General features: G+C 41.5%; 1 protein-coding gene across 1 annotated transcript in view; it reads right to left on the reverse strand.

The window, feature by feature from the left end:
* Nucleotides 1–5,559: 5,559 nt before the first annotated feature.
* Nucleotides 5,560–18,688, reverse strand: part of SORCS3 (sortilin related VPS10 domain containing receptor 3) — a 428,038-nt gene continuing 414,909 nt past the window's right edge. Inside the window, exons 26-27 of the mRNA XM_083504742.1 lie at nt 10,570–10,730; nt 5,560–9,631 (exon numbers count right to left, since the gene is read on the reverse strand). Of these exons, the coding sequence (XP_083360868.1) occupies nt 9,567–9,631; nt 10,570–10,730 (226 nt within the window). The 3' untranslated portion in view covers nt 5,560–9,566. The remainder of the gene's footprint in view (nt 9,632–10,569; nt 10,731–18,688) is intronic.

An 18,688-nucleotide genomic window follows, 5' to 3' on the forward strand; every position in this document is an offset into this window, starting at 1 on the left:
TTTGTTTGCATTTGTGTGTTTTAATTTAGGAGACAAAACCTACTAGCATAAACATGAGATGATCATGTTGCTAAATTTCAAAACTGGCAGTGATCAAAACAGATGAGGACACATTTCAAAATGCAATGCTTCATTCCAGGGCAATCAATTGGTTAGAGAGTTTTTTGTTTGTTTTTTAGCCAAGTAAGCACCTTGCTCTCAAGCTGAGCAATAGATTCATTAAGCAATGAAATAATAACAGTTTATCATCATAAGTGAGTTTTTAAATTGTATTTAATAACAATCGCTGTCTGCCAGCCAAGTATTTTATTGGTGGGGAAATTAACCTGAGTTTCTGGATTCCTGCCCAGCGGTTCAAACTAACCAGTTTGTGAAATAATATATTTAAATACTTTGACCCCTCCTCAATAATGGCAGGTATAATCCTTCAAGGGGACGTCTTACCTTCCTTCACCACCACAAAAGGGAGAACATTTGTATGGTTGCACAGATCCCAGTGGAGTTTGTGCAAAATAAGTTAATGGTGGGTTGTAGGTGTGAGTTATAGGGGGATTGTGGCAGAGGTTGCAGGGATGCACAGCTAGCTGTGCCCCTCACCACTGGATGCATGTTTGGCAAGTGTATGAAGTGGCTTGACACACATACATCCATAAAGCCCCTGATGATGCACTCTGAAGTCATGGCTGGTGGGAGTCACAGGGCTGCATCAGCCCAGCCCTTTGGCTTTCCCATGACACATTCTTTCAACATACGAGGAAATCAGGTGACTCCCCAACATGTTCTACATAGATCTTTCTTTTAAAAAGTGTTTCAAACCTGGAGCTAATGAAGAATGCCACTGCTGCTTGGTGGAGGAGCACGTGACAGCACTGCAATGCTTGCCATTAAACATCCAGGCGTGATTGAAAGTGCAGACTTTGGCCTCTAAGTTCCGAAATGGCTTAGGCTCATATGACTCCCAGCCTACCTCACAGTCTGCCAGGATTGGCTTGCAAGACACTTCTGAGGGAAGTTAAATCTTAAGATCCTTTAGGCAGGGCTCCATTAGGAGCAGTATGCTGGTGGAACTCACATCCATAGATGATCTCTTTTTTAGTTATAGGAAAGATGGTGTTGCCATTTTATTCTTACCAGATTTTGGTGCAACTGAAGACTTTAACCTGTTGATAATACCTGAACAAATAGATAGATTGGTTGCTGCTATTGCTGTTGCTATTAGTAAATTCCTGTTTAGTGAACAACAGTTACGAGTTGCTGTCTTCTGCATTTTGAGGATCATGATATTTCATTGATTATAAATTCTCTTTTTGTCTTATTTGACTTCATTGCAAACTGTCCTGCAGCCTGTGCAAAGAGCAATATAGAAATAAATCACAGGATGTGCTGTCTCCCCTCCCCTTGTTTTCTTTTATTGTACTGTTCTTTATTCTTCTTTGGTGATCACTCATAACCAAGTAAGATTGTCTTCCATAAACACAGTTTTAACAGTGAGTCCGTAAGTGACTGTGGAGGCCAATTCTGGATCCACACGTCCTTCCACAGTGGGGACATAGGTTTCCAGGTGGGAATTGATCACAATGTGGATTTGCCAATCATGCCTTCCTCTTAGCACATTTCTCCCTTTCATCCTGAGTTCGAGCGTACTATAAATTGCCTCACATATCATTGTGATAGAAAGGTGGCTCAGATTTTTTAAAAAGAAAATGAAATCATCCCCAAAGCAGAGTTCCCCGAGCTGAGTATTAAATAAAGTTAAAATAGGGCCAGCGAATCCTTAATTTATTCTAGCCAGCTGGCCAAGAAATGCCACACACAGCCTCATGTTGTTCACTATTAAACTTTAATGCTAATTGGGCCATCCATTAAAGTATTCTGGCTTTTCATAGTTTTCCAGCAAACATCTGGTTCCTGGGATAGCTGTGCTTGGTTTCACTTTTGCTTTGAAATTAGGTAGGGAAAGCTTCCTGTGACTTCTTTGCTTTGCAGTCCCCAGCAGCTGGAATACTTAGACAGCTCTGTTATTTTTATTCGTATTGATCATCCCTTACATTTTTGTTCATACTGGTACTGGATAAAAAGAGAGGAACACTTGCTGTTTCTGGCAAATATTTGACTTCTGTATCAATAGCAACTCCCCATTTGTCCTGGAGCTAGTAACAAGTGTCCTGACTTCAAAAGCCTTGAGGTTATCATTATGTGTGCTCTAACTGCAAAGGAAAGTAGTGTACACTGGCAAAGTGTGGGATCCTTTTAGGCCATTTTAGTAGAAGCGTTACTTAACCCACTGAGGTTAGTTCTTACGAGAAAGCTGATACTCAGAAGCAAGTTATTTGTTGCCTGGCAACATTCTCCCCCATGCCCCCAACTTTGTCCCATCAAAGCTCATGGTGGCCTGTCAACTTGAAGTGTAGACTACAATACACAGAGGGATGCTTCAGAAAGAGTTCTCACACCTCAGCTTTCAAGCAGAAATCAGCTTGCTCTCTGAATTTTTACTGAGAGAAATATATTGGCTGGGATCATATCTAGTGGCAGAAACATTCCCTGAGCCAGAGTTCCAGTTGTGGGATGCTCCAATGGTGGAAGCAGTAGACACAACACCCCCTAATTAACCTTTCTCCCTGCACTCCTTCACAAATCTGTCCCAGAAGCATGGAGGACCTTCAAAGGCAGCATGAAAAACATTGACACAGTGGACTGCAGGCGGTATCGGCAAAAATGGCCTCCCACCTTCTGTTCCCTTGCATCTCATTCTCCCTTGTATCTCAGATGCCCACATAGAATCCAAGTCCTGGAGTTCAGTGGAGAAAATCAGTCAAAGCAGTCCTAGAGACAAGATGTTGGGGCATATCTAAAATAGCAGTATGGTTGAGCTCCTTGATAACATGGCATAGGGTCATACTGGAGATGCCAGTGACAGCACATAGCCAGTTTGCAACTGCCTGCTTTCATGAAGCTGAGTAAGGTACTCCTGCTTCCATCACAGCCCCACAGTGTTCACAGCTAAAAGGAAGGTTTCCACCTCTCTTGGTTGTTAGTCTTTTTTTTTTTTCCTTTTTTTTTTTTGGAGGTGGGGATCACTTCACTATACATGATCATTTCAGCCAAAATTTGAAACTCCAAAATATTTGGCGTATCTCCTTTTCTAACCTGTGTCAATGATTACTGCCTGAAGGATTGGCAAAGCCTATGAACTTAGAGGCTGTTGCAATTGTTTGCATTACACTAGGCACTGCTGTATCCTATATGGTGAATAATGTAGACACTCCCTACATCATTCTCACCACTTCCTATAGTATTATGCAGCTGAAGTGTGTCCGTGCATGTGTGTGCACATGCACACAAACACATCATTGTATGTGCACATGAATTAGAAGACTGTTGGGTGATGTGCAAGTGAAGTTGAAGAGCACTGTTTCTTGAACTAAGGTTGGGTCTCTGCTCTGGTACAAACTGAGTGTTAGGATCTCTACTGCTACAATGCCACATATAGGGTTATGGGTTTTTATTGTTGCCACCTCTTTGCCTTCCGCCTAAAATGTCCTCCCCCTATTTCTGAAAAAGCAGTTACCAAGATACATGAGGAAAGAGTAGCATTCAGTTGATGCATTACAATAATATGTCAGCGGTGCAATGGTGCTTTGATAGTGCTTAATAACTGTACTACTGCATTGGGGAGAATGCCAAGAAAAACAGAATGAGAGAAGTGATAGCATGTATATAATTCCTGTTTCATGTCTGAGTTTCAGAACCAGCGGATAGTAATTGTTTTACAGTGTTTCTCTTGATTGTTTTATAACTTACAATGTTTGAAACATAACCCTGATATCCCTTAGACTGAGTTTAAAGAGTGTGTGGCAGGCAGGTTCTGTTAAGAACTGCAAGATGAACAGTGCAGGTGTCATGGTTTAAGTTGGGGATAAGGGGTTTGCACACAAATTTGCTGCATACATTCACACCTGCTTTCAAGGTAGCAAACCCCTTCTACTACATTTTAAATATTACATATTAACTGTATTAAATATTATATATTAAATATGATCACCCTTAGTTTGGGCCAAAGTATTTTGTTGCGGAAAGACATTCACAGTAATTGCATTGTTGGAGTCCAAAATATTAAGAAACATGGAAATACTCATTGAGCTTGATCCAGAAATCCATGAGTGGAGTGAACCCCACCTATGAATGAGTTGCTCTGGGAATCTGAAGATGGGAAAGGGCATTTTGCCAATTGTCCTTCCCCTTGCATTGCCCCCTCCCCCTCAAAAACCACCCAGACACCTGAGGGACCACCTGGAACAGTGCGGGAGGTAGCACTTGATGTGATAGGGAAATGTGGAAATCAGAGGAAGCCACCTCTTTCCCCCCTTTTTTGCAGTAGTTTCAACCAGATCTACAGCCCCAGATCTACTAAAGATTTTAAACAAGGGACTAGGGGTCTCCCAACAACTAATATTACACACACTCCAGGCAGTGTGTGTAATATTAGTTTTGGTTTCATATTGGCCTTTCTTCATCCTAGCTACAGTGCCATCACCATGTAGCCTGATTACAGATAGAACAGTGGCCTGATCCAGATGTAAGGCTTAAACCTGGTTTTAACCTTTAAAGCCCTACACGGCGTAGGACTCTATGGGTCCTATGGGACGGCCTTCCCTGGCATGTCCCACAGAGGACCTTACAGTCTTCAAATAAAAAGTTCTTGGAGATCCCGGGCCACAGGGAGGTTAGCCTGGCCTCAACCAGAGCCATGGCTTTTTCGGTCGTGTCCCCGATCTGGTGGAACACTCTGTCACATCACAAGAGACTAGGGCCCTGCAGGACTTGAGATCTTTCCGCAGGGCCTGCAAGATGGACCTGTTCCACCAGCCTTTGGCCAAGGCACAGTCTGACCACCTCCTTCTGTAATCCTCATAGAACTCTAGCCCAATGGTTGCCATTAATTTGACTCTGAATTGATTTTAGAATGAATTGATTTTAGAATGTATTTCAATTAATTGATTGTGATTTTATGTAAACTGTTATTTTTACTGTTGTTAGCTGCTCTGAGCCCGGCTTTGGCGGAGGAGGGCGGGATATAAATTATTATTATTATTATTATTATTATTATTATTATTATTATTATTAAAGCCAAGTTTAGAACAAGTCTGCTTGTTTATTTAGGACCCTATCAGAGCCCTCATGCCTCCTTCCCAAAGCCCAGCACCTCACTTTCCAGGCTTTGGGAAGGCAGCAGGGTGGAGGGCATCAAATGTTGCTGAGGTCTGCAAAAAAAAAAAGGCTTTGAGGGCCACATGTTGCATCACCCTGTTTTGTGATGGTGATATGTATTCCTTAACTTATTTCAAAATGTGGCAAGCCAGTTGTGCTGCATTTGGATTCCCTCCCGTTCATTCTACTGAGTAGGGCCCATGGACTTCTGCTCCACTGTCCTACCACTGCGGGGTGAAGCATATGTTAAGTAGCACTGAAACCTATATGCAGAGGCAGGGAAGGCTCTTCTGCAAGATGAAGCATCCCCACCAACCAGAAGCCACCAAAAGAATGCAAACTGGCAGCTCTGATGTACAAAAATACATTTATTTTCAACAATTTCAAAACCACTGCCTTTTTTTTTACAGTAGAAATATTCAAATGGAACAATAAAACCAATAACAGTATATATATGTACTTATGTATATATATATGACTCATGCATTTGTCTTACTTCATTTAAAATAAGTATTGCAATTGTCTGTCTCATTTAAATCTCGAAATGAAAGGAGGGTAGGGAACAGTGCCAGTTTGCCAGCTTCCAAAAACAGAGAATTTGGATTTCCATTCTGTCATTCTGGCCAAGTTGTGTTCGGTGAAAGACTCCATGAGATGTTGATAAGTTGGGTTAATATTGCCCCTGGCATCCTGACTGGAGCAGGATTAGGCAGAGTTGCTTTGTATCCAAGGCTGGCACAACACATAGTGGACTCAGCACTTGAGTCAAACTCAGGCCGCACAGATGGGGGGGGGGGGTCTTTAGGCCTGGAAGGCAAGATGTCATGCAACACCTAGTCCAAACAAGGGGGATTAAAGTATCATGACTTAGTAAGTGCCAGCAAGAGAACATAGCCTTCTGTCTCCTCAGACGGCTAACCATTTGACATCCACAATCATAGGCTGATTTATCTCTCTCTGCCCTACAGTAATCTTTCTCCTTTTTCTTTGGCTGCAATCTCTATACCTATTTACCTGGGAGTAAGCTTCACTGAAATCAATGGGCTGAGTTAAAATGTATAGCATTGCACTATCTTTATACTTCCAGAATAGGTAAATCAGTTTTGGTGTAAGCTGCAACAGAGAATTGTTTGGACACAGAACTTAGCACACTTCAGTGACTGAAGCAGGAAGTGGGGAAGGGATTCAGCAACTATATAATTGGGAAGGAAGAGGATGGGTTATTCTGTTGCAAAAACCTCAAAGCCAATCAACAATAGAGAACAGGGCAGAGCTGACACAGCCATGAGGCAGGTGAAGCCGCTGTTTCAGGTGGCAGAAACTTGGGGGGGGGGGCCACCTGCCCCATTGCCACTGCCATCACTGCCACCAGTGGTGTCACATAATGCAAGATCTTGCAGAGCATGCATTTCAAAACACCATCATAGTGGCCCTCTTTCCAATCCCTATTATGGCTATTGTTTTGGATAAACCATAAACTAGCTGCCTATAGGTATCACAGACTTTTTCAACACTCCCTGGAAAGGTGGTGTGTGAGATCCTGTTCTGGAATGTTGAACAAATTAAATGATAGGGAGCTCATTTAAAATGAATAAGGGCTGTCCCATTTAATTAAATTGATGAGCTTAAGAATATGACTCCAGGATATGACTGGTTTTAAGACTCAGCACCCCATGGAAATAAATCTGCTGTCCAATTAAGAGGATATGTTTAGGCTTCAGAGTCCCTGGAATGAATGGAAACATTCTGGGCCTGAAATGACAATGAGAGTAGATATATTTGCAGAAATCCACTACCCGCCTAGGACTTTTTCAAGCTCATCTAATGGAGAAAGAAAGCAAAACAATAACTGTAAGCATCTCTATTAAAATAAGCCCTACTGAGTTCAGCAGAACTTCCTCCCAAATAAGTATGTATAGGATTACACCCATGTGTGTTTCATGCTGAATCTTTATTTCCTAAATCTTATAAAACCCTTACCATTAAATAATGTTGTCACCCCTTTTTTCTTAGCAAGTTTTCCAGAGTTTTTAAAATCAGGCAGAAATTAATCATGTGTATCTTCAAGCCAATATAAGCTTCAACTGTTGATCACCTGGCTGCTATATTGCTACTAAGGTCATAGGAGCAATGACCACATTAATTGCTTATATTTTCAGCATCTGATTCTATCAAGAACTTCATTGTCTTAGGATAAGGTTTTACTTTTAGAGATTTTTTTCCCCTTTCATGGGTGACGGTTTGAGTGTTATGGGGTAAGAGGTTGAGGAAGCCACAGTGATGACACCTTTATTCTATTGAATACTTCCTTCAGTTGTGTTTTCTACCTAAAACCACACTGCTGAGCTATTTTTCTTTCAGTGTAGTGCTCTATAGTTGTGGAGCCCCAGAGGGGCACATGGCTTTAAAATACAGCTGCTTTGGAAGGAGACTGAAGGGAAGTTGGGAGAAATGGTTCCTTTACAGAGATGATGAAAATCCTCATGGCTGATTTACATTTGCCAACACCATGACCAATTTGGCCCTCTTCTGAATGGTTCATCCATTGTATGGACTTTTTTTTACTGCACAGTCTTGAATTCAGACTAGTTAAGTAATCAGGCATAATTAATATCATTAATAGCACCATTAATATCATCAAAAACTGCTTCACCAGGAATACAACTGCCATTTACTTTCCTGCAATGAAAAAGTCCGCCACCTGTAAATCCTAATGACATTGTCCCATTACTTCTCAAGGCTATTCAGATGTTTTGCAATTGTGAGGATAATAATACGCCATGGTAGTTTTCAAAAGCTGGTGTTTCTGATCTCATATGCATTTCACTGGATAGCTGCTAAGAACTGAAAATACTAGACACAACCAACACAGAGAGCCACCACCCCCACCACCACCATTTGCCGAATCAGAAACTGGAAGTCCAGTAAAATGGCTGTGTGTTAAATGCATGCCACTAGTAACTAAGACTAGTCAGGAGAAATTTTGGGGAGGCTAGAGGATTAAAAATCAAACAGGACTGTAACAGGAGCAACACCAAAGGTTAAAAATCCTTTGTACTGATTTCATTAGTGCAAGGATTTCTGCTTGTGCAGCAGAAGTTTATCCCCTCTCCTCTCCCACACATGCCCTGTGCCCTCCCCAAATGTGCTCTGGAGGGTTGAGGGGAAATCCAAAACAGATTTAGCAGTTGTGCAGGGGGAGGAAAAGTGGGTGGAGCACAAGCATAAATCTTGGATACTATCCAACACTGAATGCAACCCAACATTGATGCCACAATTATTTGATCTGCTCAAACTGAAGCATATTTTCTTGCACAACCTGTTAAATAGACTGGGAATATAAGGGACTCAGCATAGTGTTTCTAAGCTTGACTCATTCCAAGCCCTACACTCCTGCTTCTGAGGAAGAACCAATATCTTGACTGTATTGCATTTTGAAGTGTTCACAACCCATATATATTGCCTTCTTGTTGCAGGTCCCTACCAGTGTCAACTGAACACAAAGAGGAAAGAGTTAAACATGACAGACAACTGATACGCGTCCAGATCTCCCATGTGACACAGCTGCTCGCTGCAGATCCCCAGTGAACTTCTCATGTGGGTGTGAAGGTGTGTGGGTGAGTGTGGTTTATTCATTTTAAATTTATCTTTTACTAAACATTAAATTATTTATCAAGAAATAAAAAGGTATTTACATGGTAATTATCTACAGTATGCCATCGGTTTCCTCAATACCAACAGTATCAACATGCACCAGCAAGGGCCTCATTCATAAACTTGGTCAGATGTGCCAGCCGTCATTTTGTGCAGCCTGCCCACCCTCATGAGAATCTAAGGAGTCAACTTCAGAAGGCTTTGTTATTCCCCATTTTAAAAGATATACAGGATATTATATATATATGTATATATATACTCAGTTGATTGAATCCAACAGGGTGTCAAGCGAGAATAGAACCCTGCATTCATTCTACAGGAGCAAGTCTGGTATGAACAATTAAATAACCTTCTGAGACTGCCACTGGCAGAGTAGCCCAATTATTTTCTGAAAGGGGAAATAGAGAATGTGCCCAAAAATTTAAGTTCAGGGTTATATTATTTCTGGTTTCCATTAAGTCTTGTATTTTTTCTTCTATTATACAGTTTTCCAAAAACTGAATTTATGAATGTGGCCCCAGAAAACAAAATAACACCAAAAAAGAAAAAAGAAAACCACATTCTGCGCCCCTCCCTCCCTAATAATAATATTAATAGTCATCATTATGACATAGAATTTTCTTTGTAATAATAATAATAATAATAATATTAATTAAAAATAAAAACTCAGAAATTTTGTAGTCAAAGTGGTATTCCTGGTATTAAACACTAGTGCAGTTGGGTATTTCCTTTGTGCTTTCACTGTTGGAGATTGTTGAGATGCTCCCTAAGAAAAAGGAGAATGGAAGAATTAATAGAGGTCACCAAATTTGGATATTGGTTGTGGCATAGATTTTCCTTCTTTGCCATGGCGTATAATCGAGGGGCCTTCTCTTGCTTCCAGCAAAATCCCACCCAAAAATGTCAAAGCAGGTGTACACAGTAAACAATTAAGTCTATAAGTTAATTCATAGTGACCAATGGTACACACAATGGAGTTGCACCAGAAAAAAATGTTGGAAGGAAAAAATCTTAATGAGGCATCTAAAATTTAACACCACTGACTGTCTGATTTCAGTAGAAAGTTCCACAAAGCACTAACACTCTGTGCTTGGTGACCTTGGAGTGGACCTCAAGGAGCATGCAGGATGACTTAATAGTGCCTCTTTTGATTAGACTACTGCTTAATTTTTTTAGGCACCTCATGTAACACAAGAATTGTACTATCACCCGACTGCAGTAGAAAAGAGAAAATGGAAGCATTTCCTCTTCTTTTGTTCATTTTCTTTCCCCCCTGTGCCCTTTCCCCTAAAGGGGCCTGTCTGTTCCCATTTGCTGCTCCAAACTCTGCTACCCTAGGGTATCTTGACTTTATGTACCATCTCATCCTTCCTCATTTGCCCTATGCATCAGTTACAGAAATTAGCCTGCCAACGTCTATGCATCTGCAAAGAGCTGAGCCACTAAAATCTTAACATTCTAATATTCAGCCACGATCTAACATACTTCTCACGACTACTTCTCATGCAGAGACAGCTAATGGGTGCATACAACTAAGTTCTACAGCTCATTGATTTCCGTGAATCAACTCTGAGCAAAACTTAGTTGAATACCACTCAATGTCAGCAATATGTATTTACTCATGGCAGAGGACAAGGGCCAGAGAGGACTCTTAATGAGCATGAATTGTTGAGATGTCATTGAATGAACAGGCAGGCCATTTACCTATAACGCGTGTGTCCAGCTCTTTGTCCATGAGTTCTTCAGGGTCTGTGAATTCACTCAGAGTGATCTTGGGGGCATTTTCACTTTGGCTGACAGAACCAATCATTTCCTGTTCTTTGTCATGCTGGACTTGAGCATAGATGTTAATCCATGGGATTTTCCTACGTTAAAAAGGGGAATAAAATAGATTTTCACTGAGATGGTCTTCCCGATTTATAGTAACAGTTGCCTCCTCAACAGTGAATATTATATATTATACCACAAAAACCAGAGGAACAAAGCATGACAGGGATATAATTTACACTTATAAAAATCTTAGTGTGGATGCCTGGCCCACATTGAACAGGAATCTATATAATAATAATAATAATAATAATAATAATAATAATAATAATAATAATACAGTGGTACCTTGGTAGTCGAACGGCCTAGCTCCTGAACAAATCGGGAGTGAGTCTTTCGGTTTGCAAACGTTTTTCGGAAGTCAAAAGTCCAACGCAGCTTCCACAGCTTCCAGTTGAGTGCAGGAAGCTCCTGCAGCCAATCGGAAGCCATGCCTTGGTTTTTGAACTGTTTCGGGACTGTTTAAATTCATCAAACGGACTCCCGGAACAGATTAAATTCAAGAACCAAGATATCACTGTAATCGATTTTATATACCAGCTTATACCGCCCTATACCCAGAGGTCTCTCAGGGCGGTTCACAGATTCAATACATACAATGTGCACCAGGCAGCCAGATCTGGCAGGCTGAAAGCTGAAAATGTTGTTCTATCACAAGTAAAATAACAAAAAAGTGGGGTATATTATTCTTATTTTTATTCTTATTTTACCATTACCCGCCCGTCACCCTGAGGTCCTAAAGCAGCTTACAACAATTTAAAACACAACATTAAAAACAATTTTAAAAACCTACAATCACAAAAATAACATTTAATAAAAATAACATCAAGTAAAAATAGCAAAAGTTCAAACAAATGCTTATATTACAGTTAGATTTCCAGTATTTCTGCATCATAATCTGAAAGGCCATTTTCTAAAAAAAGAAGAGATTTCTTTTCCCATGTCATGAAATGCATCCAGTAAAACACCCTCTCATGCCATTTTAAAGTCCAGCTGTTGACCAACAGTCCCGTGGCTTGTCCTCCATTCCCACATCCTGATTTCTCTTTGACCCTGCTCTATTTCCAGCTCCTGACTCTCTGCAGGCTGCTGACCACAGCCTAGCCCTCCCACCTCAAATAATTTCTGACTGGATCAGATAGATGCCTGACATCAGAGTATATCTCATACCTCAATAAAAGAGCAAACTGTCCACAGTGAGGTGTGGCTTTTACTGGTCTCAACTTCCCACAAAAAAAGTGAGGTTTCCCCAGTTTTTGTTTCTTGGACCCATCTGGCCAGGTGACAAAAGAAGTGCCCTCTCAGAATATCTTTTCTGCCAGGAGTTCTGTACATGCTCTGAAACCTAAGATACTATTCAAGCAGGTAACATGTAACTAGCTAAGTTCCTCCTTGTCTTCTTTCCCAAATTATTTGTACCTTTACACTTGGCTTCATTGGTTTTAAAAGGCAATTCTCTGGAAATTCCCACTGGCAATTCCTACGTGCTCAACTACATGGGTCTAAAGCTACCCATTCTGTATTAAGAGTATTTCACAAGGTTTATGGAGAAATAAATATAAAACTTCTCTCTTTGTTTATTTTCCCCCCAGACCGGGGCTGAAGGGAGGGGTCCTGAGCTATTGGGATCAGAAATTCCCCAAGCAGCTGAAAAAAACTGGGTTTATCCTATGGTAGCAGCCAGCTGTAAGAAAGAAAGAAAGAAATGTGGCTTCTCCAAGATCTGTCATGGATGAGTTTCTGTCTCTCTTGAGACCCTTTGTGAGAAGAGACCCACAGCCAGGCTAACAGGCTCCATTTCCTTGCATTAATTCAGCAGCTGGATTAATTGTGATTTTGCTGATGACCCTGACACAGCTGACAGCTGACATCACAGCTGCCAAGAAACAAATCTTATGAGTTATCTCAGCCAATAAGATTAAACAGTAGTGATGGCTAATGACACACAAGACGGAAGGAGGGGCACTGAGAAGTAGCAGCAGACAGGGAAGCAAAAGTGCACTGAAGCACATCAGAACAATGTGAATGTTTAGTGAAGTGAGTATTTCCATTAATTGACTTTGCTGCATCTAGGAGCATCACAGAGAAGAAAATATCAACATTTGAAGATATGTGATGCCGAATGTCTCCCTATGGGGCAAATGTCCAGAGATGACTGTCTGTTCCTGCTGTCTGAGTCACTGTGAGACATATTTTTCACTGTAGACAGTAAATATTTGTGTAATGCTGTCGTTCTTTTTAATCAGTGGACAGGGTGCACAAGTGATCCTTTCCTTTTGGCTTCCTTTTAAACAACTGGGAGTGTTTGAGATGGACAACATATTCTTTCTTAACCTTATTTTCTCTGGGCTGGCTTTGTCCGATACCTTTGATAACAATTTATCCTTTCTGCCCTTCAACATCCTCCCGGTTCTCTTGCAAACGAATAACTAAGCTCATTTAGCTTTGGTGCATGCTTGCCTGATTTTGTACATCTAAATTAGGTCAGTAATAGCTGATATAATGTGTCATCATTGCTTTGGAAAGCTTGCCTGGGTTATTTTCTATTTTCAGCATCTGTTCTGGCTGTCGGCCCTTTTAAACTTAGTCAGAGTTCCAGGGGAAGCTTCCTTCTCTGCAGTATTAAAAAAAAATGATGGGCCAGATAAAAGCATATATATACACACACCATTTCAGAGTGAGACTCTGAGATCCTAGTTTGGTTCAGGCTTTCATCAAAGCATCTTCCAGGGGAGACTTGAATGGATACATTTTCAAAACAATATATGGGAAAGATACCCAGAGATGTTCTGGGCTCATTAAAAGTAGTGTATGTGGATCCCTCATGGCAGAACACTCCCCCCCCCCACTGTACCTATGAAAGGACCCCATGCCAGGCATGGTGAGCTATCTGAATGGAATAAAACCTCTTTGTAACATTTGCTGTGTACCTCGGAGCAGCAGAAAGTAGCATCAAAGGAGAATTCAAGAACAATTTCCTCAGTCTTCAGTGCTGGATACATCAAAGCAAACTTTTGCTGAGATAAAGCATGAACATTAGCCATTCCTCCTTTCTCCCCAATACACATGTGTCTTAAGCCCAGTTCTGAGATATTGTAGGTGTCCCTCCACCCCTAAGACCATGCATTGTTTCCAATGCCTGAGCTTCTCACCTCCATGGGTCCACATTCATGTTGACCCTTTGCCTCTACGCCTAAATATATGCCAACTTCCTTTGGTTGTGTATCTGAGGAGAATAAGTATTTAGGCTGAACTTTTACCCAGTGAGAATGTAGGTTTTGCAGTACACTGCCTTCCCCTGAGCCTCAATCTAAGCTTTCAGACAGTGGCCTGGTTAAGATTCTCTATTGCCAACTTTATGAACAATTATTTAATATCCTGGTTAGCTGACCAACATTAAACCAGAGTTCCCATTTTGGCTATAGTGGGAAATTCTGGTTTATAACAAACCAGAATCTCCACATGATGCTGGCACACAAAAGGAGAAGAAGAGGGGCAGATGAGGGTGGAGCATACAGGCCTGATGCTTGTTCCCAGCTTCATAAATCACAGTTTATAAAACCAACACCTTTGCATCCAAATGGGGCCAGTCCCTCTCCAGCTCACGTAGCCAAAGCCATTTAGTAGAAAGACAAAGACGTACAGAGATGGGGAACATTATGTTTTAATGCTTTTAAAATGTTTAATGCCAGCTGTATATTGATCTAGCACCAATGGCAAAATTTCTGTCGGATAAATCAGCCTTATATAACCAATATGCTTAACTCTAATTAATGCATGAAAGTATTAAGACCATAGAGTAAGCTCTCCTGCCAGGCTTCACTAGGTCAGAGCTCCTCACTTTGGGAGGAAGGAACTGACCAGTAATGATGTCTGGGTTGGATTTTCCAAGCTTAGACCGTGTAGCTTTAGCAAGCCATTTTTGTGTTTCTATACAAATAATTGACAAACATTTAGCATTTTTTGTAACCTGTTAAAACTGCCTGTGTTTTCTGGCTGCTGTATGGAAAAGTACACCTGACCTTTGAAGAGTATGTAAGTAAACCATTTTTAGCTTACCAAACATGAAGCCGCCTTCTATGCTAAGGGGAAGTGGGGAACTTTGGAAGAAACTTGGAAGGGGATATTTTAAAGATCTAACAGCCACTATGCTTTGCTTCCTGTTTTGTGATTTTTAAATCTCTGTAGAGGCTCTCTCAACAGAGAGTACTTGCTGCAAACCTGAATATAAGCATCCAGGGAATTTTCCTTTTATTCTTTTAAACAAATTACATTATTTTACTAAAATACTAGCGGTTTCCAAATTGCAATGTGTAGCTAAGTTTGGGGCTGTACAAAGAACAACCCCTCAAGGTTTGTTTGTGTTTGCTTGCCTTGAAAAGTCCTGCTGGTGCTGACCTTTAAAGCCCTAAATGGCCTCAGCCCTGTATACCCAAAGAAGCGTCTCCACCCACATCATTCAGGTCGGACACTGAGATCCAGCAGCGAGAAGTGAAGCAACAGGGAACCAGGCAGAGGGCCTTCTCAGTAGTGGCGTCCGCCCTGTGGAATGACCTCGCATCAAATGTTAAGGAGATGAGCAATTTTATAATATTTAGGAAATATCTGAAGGCAGCCCTGTATAGGAAAGCTTTTTAAGGTTTAATGTTTTATTGTGTTTTTCTATATGCTGGAAGCCACCCAGAGTGGCTGGGGCAACACAGTCAGATGGGTGGAGTACTATCTATCTATCTATCTATCTATCTATCTATTTATTTATTTACCAAACAAAAGTTTCCTTGACTATCTCTAATGTGGTGTTTATTACTGTCCATGTAGTTAATGCCTGAAGCATTGATATCTGCTCAATGGAACTAAAATGTACCTAATTGAGAAATAGAAAAGGCTTCTGTGGATCACATCCTTAGTGCAGAGCAGCAAAATTCCTTTTCCACCTTCCATGCAGATGAGCCAAGGATAACCACAGGCTTCCTTTAGAATGGGACTTTGTAGAAAGAGAAGCATTACTATACGTACTGTGTTTGAAGCAAGTGCCCCTCCTTGCATCACACTGCTGTTTTTAAAGCCCCTGGGATCACGCCACCCACTGGCTATTGGCTAAAATCGCCTGGTGTGATCCCAGGGGAATGGCCAGGACTTATTGCTCCTCCCCCCCATTTTAATCCTATCAGGTGAGCTCTTGGGTCCTGCGCGCAACCAGGACCCTCTGTTATGAGGATCCCATTTGTTGACCATAAAGAACAAAATAGAATCTAGAAATGCATATTTATTTATTTCTTTGCTGGAAACCAAAATCTCCATCTAGCTTTTAGTAAAGGAGAAAAACAAACCAAGATTAGCCTCCTTATACCATCACTTCCTTCACGGCAAAGTATCTTTTATTTCCTAATGGATTTCCTCCACGTGCACATGTAGTGCAACACAGCCAGGCTTCCAAGGCTGGAGGACAGTTTGCAACGTGAATGCCTAACGAGTCACTCGAGCGCCTTGCTTCACGCAGGCTCCTAATAAACTGCTGGTGTGTGTGCCAGCAGAGTGCCAATTGTAGCAATCTGCAAAATTAAAAATTCATGCAAACACATGTTTTCCCTACCTTTGCTAAACTGAAGCTCTGCATTCTAGCAGAAATTCTACCTAATCACAAAAGTACACATTGCTAATAGACTTCTGGATCCGACGGAAAAATGGGACAGCGCTAAATATTTTATATTCCATTTGTTATTAGGAGCAGCTGCATTCTTTTAGGCAGAGGGGGAGCAAGCTGTGAGTTGATTGAAGATGCAGTAGGATCCCATCAAGAAATCAGTGAGACCCAAGAACAGTATCTCAGGCAAGTTAAAGCTCTTGTCTCCTTTGCTCTATGTTCCTGTCTAGGTACTAAGGGTGATTTCTGTTGCTGTTGCTTGGTTTTTTCTGCCCAGAAACAGGTATACTAAAAAACAACAACACATAGCATAGAATCTAGTTTGGGTTTTTATTAAAGTAATAAGTGAACCTGTCTTAATTGTTTGAACTGTATATGTTATTTTAAGAGATAAGACAAGTCTGCTGGATAGTGGCCCATCTAGTCCTGTTCTCACAGGGAGCAACCAGAAGCCTGTGAAAAGCCTGCAAGCTGGACATGAGCACAAGACATTTTGGCACTTGAAGAAACTGCAAACTGCTGCTCCCCGCCACCACCAGGGAAGAAGGGGGTGAGTGAATATCTACATAGGAACGAAGGGAAGAATCCAATCAGCCTTACCTGATGGTTGAAATGGGAATCAAAGGACATCATGGGTGGGTAGGAAGGGCAGAGGGCAGCCCCTGTCATTTACTCCCTAAGGGTAGGAGGAGACCAGCAGTGCCTCCTATTTGCCAAGAGGCTACTGTAGAGGCAGCATAGCGGAGGTGGTGGTGGTGGGGCTGCTGCTGAGAAGACAGAGCTGGCTTTCAAGGAGTGTGCTGCAGCTGCAGCTGCAGCTGCAGGCAATGCGTTCCATGGATGCCGGATCTGTTGCCCCTCGGCAACCTGCTGCCTGAGGCAGTTGCCTCACCTTGCCTCATGGGTGGGCTGGCTCGGGTCTAAGAGCACTCTGCTCACCTGTGATTTCCAACAACTGGTATTGAGAGGCTGATGCCTTTCATAGTGGAGGTAGAACATTATTATCATGGCTAGTTGTCACTGATAGCCTTTTCCACCAGGAATTTGTCTAATCCTGTTTGAAAGCAATCCATGTTGGTGGCCCTCACTGTCTTCTAGGGGAGCGGGTTCCATAGTTTAACTATTTGCTGCATGAAGAAGTAATTTCTTTTTTCTGTCTTGAATCTTTAAAGATTCTGCTCCATTCAGATTTCTTTAACAACATTATGATACTGACAGTTCCCAATTAGTCCTAGAATGGAATTTGCCTTTTTTCACAGCTGTTGCACACTGGGTTGATGTCTTCACCAAGCTCTCTGCTACCACGCCAATGTTTTGTCACTACCAGTTCGTACCTCATAAGTGTATATGTGAAATTTTTAATTTTTTGCCTTGACATTCTTCACATTGCACTTGTTTACATTGTAGTCCACTTGACACTTCACTGCCCATTCACTCAATTTGGGGAAGTCCTTCTATTTATTTAAACTTCTGCATCCCACTTCATAAACCCAAGAGTTTTTTAAAGCCAGCAGCTCATAAGGCAACTGTATTGCTCAGTCTTGTAAATACCTAGTTTCAATTGTGATACTCGTTTTCCTTAACACTAGCTTTATTCAGTAATGGCAGTTTGCAGAATGCATGGCGTGCAACTGCAGAACACGGGTTGTATATTGCCTTTTAAAGAGGCAACTCTGGCCCCTTTATCAGTAACCTCAAGCACAAACAATTCCAAGAGGTGGGGTTTCTATTGCACAACAAACCACTTAGAGATTTACTGCAATCAGGCGGCACACAAATTTTGTTAAATAAAAATACCCCTCAAACTCTGCAGGTCTTTGTTTTATTTAAGGCAGCTTTGGCAGGAAGGAATTCCTCTCTTTAATGCCACCTCCCTCCCCTTCCACCTTGTTCCGGGTGCCTGTCCGCTTTCTATCTCTCTGTATACTGGGATAGGTGGGGTTCTGCGCCCACTCTTGAGCAGTTGTAAGAGCAGGATAGGGTGAGGGAAGAAAGCTGCAGCAGGTGGAGATGTGAATATGCCGCTTACAGAGAAGCAGTCCCTCCCTGACATGAAGGCCATAAAGTTAACAGAGCCCATCTGGGTTTGCACCTGGCATCCCTAATTTAAACTCATCTCCTGCACTGATGTAGCTTTATTGTTAAACTCCCAGGGGGCTCATGCCAGCACTGGCAGCACTCATCTGTTCTTCAGAGAGACAGGAAACTTTGATGTGGAAGCAAATGGAAAAATGCAGAGGATATAGGAAAACTGGAAGGTACTCCATAAAAATGCTCTCTTTTCAAAGCAAGGGATCATATATAGTATTAATAAATTATGAAATGCTTATATGCATTTTCTTCTGATATGAC

The sequence above is a fragment of the Podarcis liolepis genome (assembly GCF_965112155.1).
Source record: "Podarcis liolepis genome assembly, chromosome: 5".
NCBI classification, from domain to species: Eukaryota; Metazoa; Chordata; class Lepidosauria; order Squamata; family Lacertidae; genus Podarcis; species Podarcis liolepis.